We start from the raw sequence: 13,388 nt of genomic DNA, 5'->3' as shown, positions 1-13,388 counted from the left end.
TGAAATAAATTTAGTTACATACAATTCGTTTAAATAACATAACATTAGCATTGTGCAATTAAAAAATATGTGGTTCCTCCATTTTGACGTCAAAATGGAGGAACCACATATCACAATCGATATTTTGGAATTCATTGGGGTACAATCTTTTTTGATATAGGTACCAACGGGTACAAACCAGGTACTAAGGGCTGGTTCGATAATATTTATGTTTTGAGAGGTGGCTCTGTCATCTTGACGTTCATAAACTATTCCACCGAGACAGTTATAAACTTTTCCTCCTTGTAATGTTAGTAGTTATACAGATTTGGTAAAGCTAGTGTACGTATGAAGTATGGACGAGTAAGTTTAAAAATCAGTTTTTGAGCCGTTTGCAGATTATTTTAAGTATAGTATTACTTTAAGTATAATGTCATTGCGAAGGCCTGTGAAATAAAAAATGGTTTACTTTTTAAAACGATAATTTATTGATTTAACCGCAAATATATTAGTTTATATACAAGAGGGGCGTCAACAAAATGCAAAATTGAGAGCCAGTTACTCTGTTTCTAAGTAAATAGCACACTAACCATTGATGACCATCATTATCATTACATACATATACCAACTAATCAAACGCGAAATTTTAAAAATAAACACACTGGCTTAGTACGTAAAAAATCTAAAATAGTCTCGACGCTGTAAAAATAACTACGGACGATAGTCACACTAAGCTTTCCCAAAAAGCTTGCCAAGTTCACTACACAATACGCATACAGAATTATAACTAAAATAAACACTTAAAATGATCAACATATTAAAAATACTGAATTTACTACAAGAACACTGAATATTCCATTGTTTTTAAATCTACTTAACCAATCTATTATTTACACTATTAAACTAGTAAGTCAGGATTATCAACGTGCTCATTATAACTTTAATAATTTACTAAAGTTTCACCACAAAGCTTCAACCGACGTATTTTTCACTAAGATTGTAATTATTACATGAAGATTAGTACCATCTGAAAAAAGAAAGTATTTGACAACATAACAATTTTATTTCATATTCAATTCAATAAGATGGCTAGATTTTGCAGTAGATAAGTGTGAAATTAATGAAGAAAATATGCATTTACATTAGAAGAACATAATGATTAATCTTGAAGATAATAAAAAAAAAAAACAAAGCTTAGGAAGTCCACTGCAAAAATTTAAACCATTTTATCAATGTAAATTGATAATTGTGAAATAAATAAAATTCCGTACCAATTATTCATCTTGGTTCGAACAGGTCGGTTACACGCCGTATTGTACTTTCTTACATTTAATTTACAATTCTTTAAATCTATTACAGTCTCAAACATTCGATACATGCACACTTGCGTTATAATATTTCCATTTTCCATGTTCAATATAAAGGAAATTTAGTTTTTCACTTTTAAATAATGAAAAATTCCCTATTCTTTCAAGGTATGTTATTCATATTCTAAATCTGCGACAGATAATTCTTATAACATTACAATGTTATGGAAGGGTCAACAGAAAAAAATGTATTAAAAGGCACATTTTACAAGGCGGCATAATAGCCAACACACGCTTGCGTATTTTGGACAAAACATCATGGAAAACATACTACAAGTTCTATATTTGGCACTAGTAATAAAGCAATTAAAAGATAATCTTTTGCGCGCTATTATTATACTATTATTAATTAACCACGAAATCGAAAGGCAAATGCAGAAGACAGTACAAATAATAATTATAATGAGCATCCTGAAAGTCTTAATAAACCCACTATGTAGTAATTATCGCCATAAATTCCAATAAAAGATAATGGACCTCATATTATTGCCGAAGTCCTTTTTTATCTACAATGAATTACTGTTTTATATGAATTCTATTCATAAGCGTATTGCATTTTTAAAGTTACTGTTATGGGAGCTTAGATAAAACTAGTATTAATAGTAATTTAGAAACTAATAGGAGCATTGAAACATATAAAAAACATTTTTTATGTACATTGGTACATATTCCTATTAATGTTTTAATTTACTATTTATACAAACATACAAGTCATTTTGGATACTAACCTATGTATTGGTAGCTCCAATAACGAAAGTAAAGAACTGAATGAAACATATTAATTTGATAGCTACAAGTTAATTCTTGTACAAAACAAAAATGAGTAAATAAAAAACAATAGTATACAAGGTTGGGTTGTATGCAGTGAGAATATATCAAAGTAAACGTTTCAAATGCATGCCATATATTACTAGTCAGCGTCAATAATAAAATTAAAAGTAAGTATAGAATCATCATTGCGCGCAGTCATCGGCGCTCACGAGTCGGGCGGGATGTCCCACTCTGCCAAGCCGCGATCAACTAGTTCTCTATTTAAGTATATCACTTGCTGTAATATAAAATAAAACCTATTTAATTGATTGGCCGCGGGGCGTCGCTTTCAACCGCCTTATTGAGCATATAGTCTCTGTACTCTATGACTGTACTTATCTAAATTTCAAAATCTGTATGCTAAATTTTAAACAAAATCAGTTAAGCACGTCAGCTATGAAGATAATTGACTTACTATTTGAATACATATTTGAAAATAATTAAATATATACAGGACGAATCACCTTTACGTAAATAACGTTTAATTGCTATTAATGTATTTATAGTTTTAGTATATTGTATAAAACTATCAACACAACCTCTCTTGTGTATTCTCATAAGTATTTTCAGAATAAGTAGAAGGCATATAAAGCAAATAAATAATTTTATCGAGAGAAACGGGGAACATACATACCTGTGGACTTAGGGTGAGGTAAAGATGCACCAATGGGAGGCCGGTCTCGTCGTAGCCGGCGACCTGCGCGTGCAACAACTGCCCCGCAGTCAGCCCGGCCATGATGCGGAGCGCCTCGTTACTCCATTCCGGTTCTAAGGGATGAAATATTGATAAAAGCAATTATGATTTTTATCCAAAGGTATATTAGTTAGCTGTATTTTGTTATTTATACTGCAGATGAAATATCTATATATTTAATCTCTATAGATAGTATTTATTACTTATGTAAGAATATATAACAAAGATACTGTATGCTCGAAAATTTTTCATAGATTGAACTTCATGATAAACATAATTGTGTTAGTAATGTGGTAGTGACTTTCTATTATAAATTTTGTTAATTAAATATTCCCCAACCAGTCACTTTTAAATGTACTCACCTAACACTAATTATGGTGCTTGTTTTATTATGATTTTTGAACAAAAGACTGAATTTAAATAATATTGTAATCCGTTTTTTTATGAAATCTAAAAGATAAGCCAGATAGATAAATGTTATATAAAGCGTGTCAACAAACTAATAATAAGTACATTGCAATGATTCATCAATAATTTATGTCTGAGAAAAATAAAGATGTTATTAGAAAAGCATAGATACAGGAAAACAAGATAAATAACCATATTTTGCTGGTTTCACGAACGCCAGAAGGGCTTCTGTTGCCTGGAAAGGCAGAGTCATGAAATCAGATCGAATCTGTTTGAGCTGGTCGTTGTCAACGGTCAGGTAGCCGCCGAAATCCACCAGCTTAACCACAGATGTGTCATTTTCTTCAGATGTGGAGATCACTTGTGCACGATACCAATTGTTCTCTGTTGGCGCGGCGCATATCGATCCCTCTGTAATAATAATATCATAGATCTCAGAAACATTGTTATTATGGTAAGAGAACAGATAAAACAGGCCAGACACCGATATTTAATAAAAAATACTTAAAGTATGTGTAAGTATAAACAGTATTCAATAATCAACTGATATAATTAGTGGAACATTTTACAGGGTCACCCAGATTACATAGGTCATGCAACTATAAGAAAAAACCGGTTTGAATCGTACCTTTCACAGGGCGCGGTAAGGCCGGCACGTCCGGGTTCTGATACGTGGCGGCCATGAGGCGGTGCAGCGCGTGCAGCGACGGGAACGTGGGGTGCAGCGGCTGCTGCAGGAAGAAGTGGCCCGCGCTCACCAGGCACGTCATGATGGTGTCGTTGTTCACCGATTCCACAAGCTGCAACTAACAGAGTAAGCATACAGTGCTCTAAAATTTCGATGAACAAGCACTATTTAATTTGCAACTAATTTATTTAGTTCAATGAATAACCAGACTTATTTTTTCAACTACTGTGAAAAAGAAATTTACTTGTAGAAACTCTGGTACTAAAGGAGCCAGCCTTTGATACAGTTCTGCACTGATCTCTTGCAAAGAGAAGTTGGGGAATCTTTTCTCTGGAAATTTTTCTTTGATCATGTCTAAAGCTGCCTCTATTTCAGCTGGAGTTCCTAAAAACATTTCACAAGAAATAAGTAACTATTTGAAAGTTAAATATACATTAAAAATATCTTTTTGTATGATTAACACACCTTCAACTGCACATATTTTTTGTTTCACAGAATCCGGATGCCTCCTTACATATACGCTTGCACCAGTCTTAGCTTTAATTTGAGCTACAAAGGAACCATGTTTCCCTATTAACAAACCAACCAGGGTCTGCGGAATTATAAACTGATGTATTCTAAGTCCTGTGTCAGAAGGGACCATATTCATATTGGCTGGAGGTGGGCTAGCCGCCTCTGAACATCCCTTTCCACTGTCACTTGAACCCTAAAATGCAATTTTCAATGTAAACAAACAAAGATATTATAAGTAAAGAAATTATTTCTATTTAGTTGATACTAAACTTATTTATCTAGGAAGTTTTAAATGTTAAAAGAGCTGAACTTGTCATAAAGTTAAAAACATAAGTCAAAATTAAAATTGAATATAGGACATTGTTTACCTCGCTGTGATTGTCTGAGAAGTGGCACATAGAGGGACTAGCTAACATTGGATCCACTGGACTATGATTAGCAGAGTCTCTCTCTGAAATATGTCTGGTTTGTGCAGCAGAGAATCTGTTATCACTGTCATTACTATCACTAGGTTCATCAACTACATTATTATTATTCAACTCCTCACTGTCAGCCACTGTACTATCTTCAGCTGTCATTTCTGATGCTCCAGTTTCATCATTTGTACCATTTTGCTGCATACTTTCTTCAAGTTCACCCAGAAGGTTCTCTTTAGATTTGGTGTAAATGTCGTCCTCACTCCTTTTCACAGAATAGAGATCATCAGTTTTATTGCAAGACATTTCTGTTTGAAGTGAAGAAAATAGGCTGGAGGGTTTTTCATGTACAACAAATGAAGCTTCTTTAGTATAAGATGTTGCTATTATTTGTTTGTCACTGTAAGACATTTTCTTATCTTTTTCCAGAGACTTTTTCCTTATTATCTTTTCAATTTCTAAGTCCACCTCTTCGTCTGTCAAAACCAAAGGTGATGAACGCTGAGAGGCTCCACCATTGGGCACAATGTCAATTGGGGCTGATTTTATAACAGCACGATCAACCTTTCCTGCAGGTGAAGCTTTTCTAGCCTCAGCTTCAGCATTAAGAGCTTCTGCCAATTCTTCTTGAAGACTTTTTATCTTCTCTCTTCCACCAGGGTCAGACTTCGCGTACTCCCTTTTCTTTCTGAACCAAAATATTCCCAACAGCACTGCTATGGATGGAACTGACCACATGAGAAGTTGCCGAGATGGAGCCATTGTAAAGAGCCACTTTTAAAAATCTGAAATTAGAATTCTTGTTAAAACATTTGTCATAACTTAATTTCTACATTATTATACATAATTTCTACTAGTGGGATTAAGATCCATGAATTTTATATTTCACTTAATATTTAAATTATTTCTATGCTTAGTATGAAAATAACAGTAACTATTAGCCATAAGTTAACAAACATAAAAATTAAAAAAAGATGTAGGTACACACTACTGCATAAATTTGTATAAATCCAGTGAAATCAAAATATTTTCTATAGAATCGCTGTTGCCAGCTTCCACTTAAAACATAAGTGATAAATACTAAAACATATATTACCAAAGTAAAGGAAAGATAACATAAATAAAGATAACAAATTGACCTACTTACTTTTGGCAATGCCATTATAATTGAGACAAAAAATTTTGTGGTAGTGTAATAATACAGGCATCAGTTTAAAAAAAGTAGGTTAGGTTTGGTACATTAAAATATCATATGTTCAAGTCGGTAAATATTACCCGAAACTACCTATTCTTATTGACACAAATAAATGCATAAACATATTTAATGAAAACCTTTAAAATATCACAAATTAATTAAAAAATTCGGACGCGGCGTGTCTAATTGGATTGGAGATAGTCAAAAGTGCTCGAAGCAAGCATGGTTCACAAACACAATCGCCATGTACCGACTATCACTTTACAATATACGACAGTCATGGTACCTACTTAAATGTAAAAACAATATATTTTATTTACAGAGGAAATAAGGTGCAATACCACGTGTTATGTGATTTTTCGGCACATAACGTATGTGAACCGGTGAGGGTCACGAGCAATATGTGGGAACCTTCACGACCAACACGTAAGCAAATGTGGTTGCAGAATGAAAGGTTACGCAATTGTGTCGTGTCGATATATTTTAATAAATACAACGTATATAATAAATGTAATGACTTATCCTGGCCATTATTTTGTTATTTTATTGATAAACGTAATAGCATCGTGACCTACGAGCCTACGACGGAACCCCTTGTTCTAAATGTGGAATATGTAGCCGGCTAATGGAAAAGTACTTACTTTAAAATACAACTGAAAATGATTTTACTTTAATAAAAGCAATTGAAAACAATCCAAATATATGTGCAAACTGACAAAACTATCAAATTTCGCTTATTTTAAATCCAATAATCCACGTGCTCACAATGTTTTCGAAGCACAACAAAATTCAATATGGCGATGACAAGTTGGCAACATGCAGAAAAAAAAAATAAAACCAAAAAAGTTGAGATATCTTGTCTATGATATTCCTTTTTTTATATTGATAACTTATCGTAGACATGATACATACTTAATGTAAACCTACATACATATATATAATCACGCCTATCTCCTACAGAGGAAGGCAGAGACTTCATCTTTCCACTTGCCACGATCATTGCAAACTTCCTTTGCTTCACCTACCTTCATAAATCTCTTCCTGCCAGCTACTCTTATCCTGACCTTTCGCCACGACGCACTTCTTGTAGGTACTTGCTCTTGTCGCCAAACACTTTTCGACGCACAAATGGCCAATACCCTATGTAGTTTTAGAACTTATAATAAGGCAAATTGTAGTTATTACCTTATGCTTTCTAATAATTAGCAACTACTTGAATAGATTTATTGAAACTAAGTTAATTGAGACTAAGTCATTTTCGGGCTATAATTATCTAATTGGCAATTAGATAGTTATAATAATTATAATAAGAACTGCATATTGAATAATGCAAGTACACTACTATAGTGTTCTACTTCGGTGGTTGGTTTTAGTCATTCGAAACCAAAAACTAGATATTTACGTCCTCGTAGGTACAAGTTCATAAATTTTAGATACACGCATCAAAGCGGACGTCGATGTATGGGTTAATTTTTTTGTTGTTTCTTCAGTTATCTCTTCGATGTTGTATTATTTATACATCAACACACAAAAAGTTCTCCCGAAAGCTGTTTTTGCATGGGATGGCCAGACAGTAGATTATATACTTGCATAAGATGTAAATTACAAAAATACAGGTTTATAATAGATTAAAAAAGTTCGTGAAACAATATACCTATCTGACTTATATGTATGTGTATTTAAGTAACTACCTATAAGGTATTTTATACTATTACTACACAATGATATTAATCCTTAGACTTAAAAGTAATTTCATCAAGATAATTTTACAAAGACAAATTTTACCATATGCAGCACAATTGGATTTATAGATTTTGAAAAACGTGAAATTTTAATGAGCGCTCCACTTATTTTATGTAGGCTATATGCTTGTAGGTACTGTGGCCGGCTAGAGAGCGGCGGCGTCGGTTTACACGCCTACGAGATTATAGTGGCAAAACTCTGCTACGCGCTACGAACTACGCAGTACGAGTTATGGCTGTAGTATTTCCCCGTAACTTGAGTGTAAAATTGGGGCTTATCGATTTAGGGCTGGGCATGTGGGGTTAGAAATTTGGCTCTCCACGAGATCTGATTACTTTTTGACAGTGCGAGCTATATGGTCTCGTATTGGCAACATTTAACATGAAATGTTTTTGTGGGATTTCATTTCTTTTTGTAGGTTGCTTATGGTAGAAAGAAAAAATGAGCGACAAATACTTACACTTTTATCCCGTAATACAAGGGTTTAAGAGATATTTAAAAAAAACTGAATAATGTTTTCATTTGATGAAAAGTCTGTGTTCTCTGTACTTGTGTATAATTTTCAGATCTCAAACAGAAAATTAAGTTTCCCTATTTCAGATTCTACTTTCTTAGCCCCCTCAACTCAACATGATCCCGTAATAAACAGAATTCTTCAACGTGCTGTTATTTCTGAGATACAGGGGTGAGGGAGGGAAAGTTAGGAGGGGAGGGGGGCTTTCGGATTTTTTTCGTACACACTGCAGCACATTTTATACGACGCTATCAAAAGATTTACCTCTCCGAGGCCGCATTCAGACCTCTAGCGCCAAAACTTGCCGAAGTCTCAAACAAACTTTCACCCCCTAGTTTAAGGGGTTGGGTAAAAAATCCAAGTTTTATAATTTTTTTGTTGTTTGGGTACTAATATTAGCTTACATACCAAATTTCAGTTTTCTAGGACTTCAGGAAGTACCTTAAGAATTTTGATGATCATCAGTAAGTGAGTGACGGAATCGGGGTATTTTATATATCAATAAAATCTAAAGTATAAGAGGTATGCAATTGAAACTTTAGAGGTTTATTAAGTCTATCACTGACATCATATCACGAAAATTTTGTTTATCTGGTATAACCCAAACTCAAGTTATGAAGGTTCAAAAATACGACGAACCACTTCGAGAAAAGGTAGGCCCTTGCGCTTCGCTTGGCTCGTATTGGCGGGGGCACTACCGTGCCCCCAGATCATATACATATGTTGTCTATGTTGATATTGCGAGCAAAACCAAGGGGAATGCTTAATTATGAAATTCAATAAATTGGCATATTTGCTTCTTAGATTTCTCATAATTCCCACGGGAGCGGAAAAACGTGTCAAACGAATTCGCGGTCAAAAGTTATCCAAAGCACGCCTAAGCCCAGGAGGAAGAGAGAAATACTTTTTAGGTAGGATTTTTATTGAACAACGTCCGTGAGCGAAGCCGCGGGCAACAGCTAGTATGTTATAAAACAGTAAAAATATTCTATCTGTACATTTAGTATTATTGACTGAAATGGATATAGGGATACTAATAAGTAATAAAAAATTATAGAACTAATTTTTTTCTGTTTGTACGATGACGCTAATCTCCGAAAGTACGAACCGGTTTTTTAAGTACTTTCTAATACTTTCACGTATAGTTTTGTTATCGCAAGACATTTTCATCAAAATCGGTCCTTTAAATCATCTTTTGAATGGACTCGGGCAGAATACATATTGTAAACATCACATTAAAAAGGTTCTCCGCTTAACCCAATGGTAGACTGTTAGATAATGCTATTAACATTAAGTCCGCCTACTGTAAAATTCAAAATTTTTATTTATTACTATAGGATACTATATATCGCTTAATGTCAAAACGTATGGTTTAACAACATTGGTTGACGTCAAATAAATTACTTAAAAACTAAGTTTACTGCCGCTTCCAAGGCGTCAGTGCAGAAGAAGCGATAACAAACTGCACTGAAACATTTTCTTCAAAAACGTCAACTTCACAATATTACTACTTTACAAATTGTAATTATTCATTTCATATAATTTTGCAAACATACTATAATATCGAATATGGAGAAGCATTATAGAGGCTACATTTCATGCTGTTGTACGTGGAGCGTAAGGGCTAATGAACACGTAGAAGATATTTTCTAATCCAAGATAGTTTCTTTTGCCTGGGCAACATTTACTCGAAAACTAGGGCACTCGATGTTGTAGTATAGTACAGCCAAAAACATAATTATAGAGGGCTAAATACTTATGTTGTTGACTGTATCCTACTAGACAATTCTTCATGTGTAAAGTCATAGGCAACAGCTAGCTTCCTGAATTAAATTTCAATTTTACAAATTGGCAACTATCTCAAACGCATTGTTTGTATGCCAACATTGCACAAACAACGCCAGATTTTGTTGTACTTACTTATATAACAGTGTATTAATAGTTTTGTTCTCTTTGCTCATTGCTTAAATATTTTTGGTCTAAATCTTATAAATCCGCTTCTCCTACATGGAAATTTCCAGAAAGAAAAGGTGTTATTTCAAACAGTTATTTTCTGTCTCAGTGCCAAAAATGACCAGTAGCTTTTGAATTTATTTGTTACAAAGTACAAAACAATACATATTATGTGCAATTTTAAAAACAAAGTGCCGTGTGGTTCCCGGCACAAATACAAAACAAACAAGAATAAGACCACTCCATCTCTTTCCCATGGATGTTGTAAAAGGCGACTAAGGGATAGGCTTATAAAATTGCGATCCTTTTTTTAGGCGATGGGCTAGCAACCTGTCACTATTTGGATCTCAATTCCATCATTAAGCTAAGCAGCTGAACATGGCCATTCAGTCTTTTCAGGACTATTGGCTCTGTCTACCCCATAAGGGATATAGATGTGACTATATGTATGTGTGTTAAAAACAAAAGAGAAACTGAAGCATTCCGCTGAGCTTGACCCTGTCATACCAAAGACTTTTGATACTGTAGGCTCTGTCTACCCCATTGTTTGTGAAAATCAAATCAAATGAAGAGGATACATATGAGTGAAATTGAAAATGCGGCAATTTTAATAGAATTAATTCATTCATTCATATAATCACGTCGATATCTCTTACGGGGTAGACAGAGCCAACAGTATTGAAAAGACTGATAGGCCACGTTCAGCTATTTGGCTTTAAGATAGAATTGAGATTCAAATAGTGACAGGTTGCTAGCCCATCGCCTAAAAGAAGAATCACAAGTTTAGTTCTAAGTAATAGAAATAGTATTAGCAGTTTGCTAATTAACATACTAACAGCAAGGACTAGGAAATTGTTGATTTTATTTTAGGTGATCCCCTAAAATAAAATCAAATTTTTTTGTATATTTCAAGGTGACACAAATTTTTACTGAACTTTTCTTTAATGTCACTTGTTCTGAAACATAGCAGCTGAAATTGCAAGTGAGGACTTGGAAAATTATTTAGTATACCACATTATAAATATTTTTGAAATAATTGCAAAATTGGTTGGTAATGTATTTAATTAGGTATATACACATTCCTTATACATAAACTACATGAAAATGAGTTAAGATCATCATAATTTAAGGAATGTTTCACAATTAATTTCTTGTTAAATGATGTTTATGGTAAGGGTTTGTAGGTATTTAATAATAATAGTCTGACTGATCAATACAGAATGTGTTATAAACACTTACATTTTAATTTAGATGAATACTGATTGTAAATTGATGAAACTACTGATTTCTTTATTAGACTTGAGAAAATTTACTGAACAAAAACTTTACTGAATCACAAAGTCATGTTTATTTATAACAGCAAAATAAATTTACATAAACTTACGGTAAATATAAATAGAGCTAATTTTTTTATATAGCATCAACAGCATCAGCTTCATCCTCTGAACTCACTTCATCTCCGAACTCGATGTCCTCATCAAGTCCATCAACAGAATAGACCACAGTTTCGTTAATACGCACTGTTTCAGGGAATTCTCCGTACGTTTTCAGATTCCTTGCCTCGTCAGGAGTGTACTTTAGGATAACGTCTGCCTTTGCATCTTGATAATCTCGTAAACCAATTAATATGATGTCTCCTTGGTTTATCCAGACTTTTTTTCGGAGTTTTCCTCGAATGTGACATAAACGTTTTATGCCATCAAAGCACATGGCCTCCAGGCGGCCATTACCGAGCATCTTTGTGACTTGGGCGTACTCTTGACCATCTTCTTTAAATACTAACTCACGTTTTTCCGTTTCGTTCTCATTCTTCCCCCTTCTTCTGTTTTTACCTCCTTTTCCTTTATTCTTCGGCATAATTTATATAATCTTCGGTACAAACATATGCAATTACCAAAACGAAAACTTCATGAAGGTGTTCTGTTGTTGATGGCAGGGTTGCTTGACGGCGATGACGGCCACAAATGACATAAAGAAAAAAGTGTTACCAGATTCGTAACATAAAAGATATACCTATAATGACCGAGAGAGCGATAAAAGCTAGGTATCGTATTCGAGTTGGGGAGAAAAGACACATTTTTTGTATATGTGTACGGTACATCATGAGCGTGGTCTTAAGATTAAGGTGTCCCAATAAAAGAGGTATTGCAGAGTAAGGCACGGTTTCAAAGGATACAGCGGCTTTCTGCCACATAACAGAGACTAACGCCAGGAAGACGATGAACTCCGTAGCCGGTGTTTTGATTTTAGGCAGGTACCTAGGAAAGTATAATAAAATTTTCAAGTTCCTTGTACATTCAAATCATGTGAAATTTTCCGAGCTCTAACGGTTTTGGTATAAACGAAAATAAAATATAGTTTAACTAAAAAAAATATTTAAATAGTGTGTTAGTAATAATGAATCAATGTAACTAGTGAGACTTAACTTCGACACGTGGCTTACGTGCTTATGTCCTCCAAAGTTATTGCAGAATAATCAATGAACGTGAAATGTAGAGATTCCAATCTGGCAATACAGTAGTGATTGAATCATTGATGAGAAAGTAATGGATTATTGTCTATGGTTTGAAACGAGGAATTAAACCAAAAATATCTATGGTTTGACACGATTTTGTTTGCATCTCTATGTCTAGTCTAATGCTAATAGACTAATGCTCTGGTCTGGTGTTCATTCTGGCGATATTAAAATTACGCCATTTTTTGCCATTTTTGCCCAGCGAAAGTCTGTGGAACATACTGGTACTAGTATTGTGTAGTAGTACCAGTAGTAGTAGTGGTACTAGTATCTTGAGTTACAAGTATGATGAGGTACTAGTAAGATGACGTCAGTAGATGAGCCGCAATAGCGATAAAAAATAAGTCTTTTTTGTATTTGCTAGCGTTGAAAGCCAAGTTTTGTTTTCTCTCTCTTTCTACCTCTCCGTGGCGTGTGTTTCCGGCACCAGTACAAAAAGTACATATAATAAAAAAGTAAAAATATTTTGTGTGTACATTTAGTATTTTTGACTGAAATGGATAGAGGGACTTAGAATAAATAATAGAAAGCAAATTTTTTTTGTCTGTCTCTCTGTCTGTATGTATGATCACGCTTATCTCCGAAAGTACTGA

At 34.0% G+C, this 13,388-nt stretch overlaps 2 protein-coding genes across 4 annotated transcripts; both read right to left on the bottom strand.

Annotated features, from left to right (window-relative positions):
- Window positions 1-443: 443 nt before the first annotated feature.
- Window positions 444-6,878, bottom strand: LOC106139071 (A-kinase anchor protein 1, mitochondrial). Of its 3 annotated transcripts, none has more exons than XM_013340410.2 (8): window positions 6,712-6,878; window positions 4,828-5,660; window positions 4,412-4,652; window positions 4,191-4,330; window positions 3,887-4,064; window positions 3,451-3,669; window positions 2,791-2,924; window positions 444-2,394 (listed from the first exon to the last, which is right to left on the bottom strand). In XM_013340410.2, the coding sequence occupies exons 2-8, from the start codon at window positions 5,635-5,637 to the stop codon at window positions 2,323-2,325; spliced, it is 1,794 nt and encodes a 597-aa protein (XP_013195864.1). In that variant the 5' UTR covers window positions 5,638-5,660; window positions 6,712-6,878; the 3' UTR covers window positions 444-2,322. The 3 variants fall into 3 exon arrangements, with proteins under 3 accessions (XP_013195864.1, XP_013195867.1, XP_013195866.1); XM_013340413.2 differs by having other exon boundaries at window positions 3,887-4,058; window positions 6,712-6,877; XM_013340412.2 differs by lacking the exon at window positions 6,712-6,878 and adding an exon at window positions 6,023-6,590.
- Window positions 6,879-11,664: 4,786 nt separating this feature from the next.
- LOC106139063 (eukaryotic translation initiation factor 1A, X-chromosomal) lies at window positions 11,665-12,258 on the bottom strand. The gene has a single exon (XM_013340402.2). The coding sequence runs from the start codon at window positions 12,135-12,137 to the stop codon at window positions 11,691-11,693; it is 447 nt and encodes a 148-aa protein (XP_013195856.1). The 5' UTR covers window positions 12,138-12,258; the 3' UTR covers window positions 11,665-11,690.
- Between the last annotated feature and the right edge of the window lie 1,130 nt (window positions 12,259-13,388).

Source organism: Amyelois transitella, chromosome 5, assembly GCF_032362555.1.
Source record: "Amyelois transitella isolate CPQ chromosome 5, ilAmyTran1.1, whole genome shotgun sequence".
Taxonomy (NCBI): Eukaryota; Metazoa; Arthropoda; class Insecta; order Lepidoptera; family Pyralidae; genus Amyelois; species Amyelois transitella.
Note: the sequence above shows the minus strand (reverse complement) of the source record. Positions and strands in the feature narration are given on the sequence as shown.

Coding starts and splice junctions, on each gene's coding strand:
- LOC106139071 (XM_013340410.2), bottom strand. CDS start 5,637: ATGGCTCCATCTCGGCAACTTCTCATGTGGTCAGTTCCATCCATAGCA. Junction 4,653..4,827: donor TCTCAGACAATCACAGCGAG/GTAAACAATGTC, acceptor ATTGCATTTTAG/GGTTCAAGTGACAGTGGAAA. Junction 2,925..3,450: donor CGTGAAACCAGCAAAATATG/GTTATTTATCTT, acceptor TTCATCCCTTAG/AACCGGAATGGAGTAACGAG.
- LOC106139063 (XM_013340402.2), bottom strand. CDS start 12,137: ATGCCGAAGAATAAAGGAAAAGGAGGTAAAAACAGAAGAAGGGGGAAG.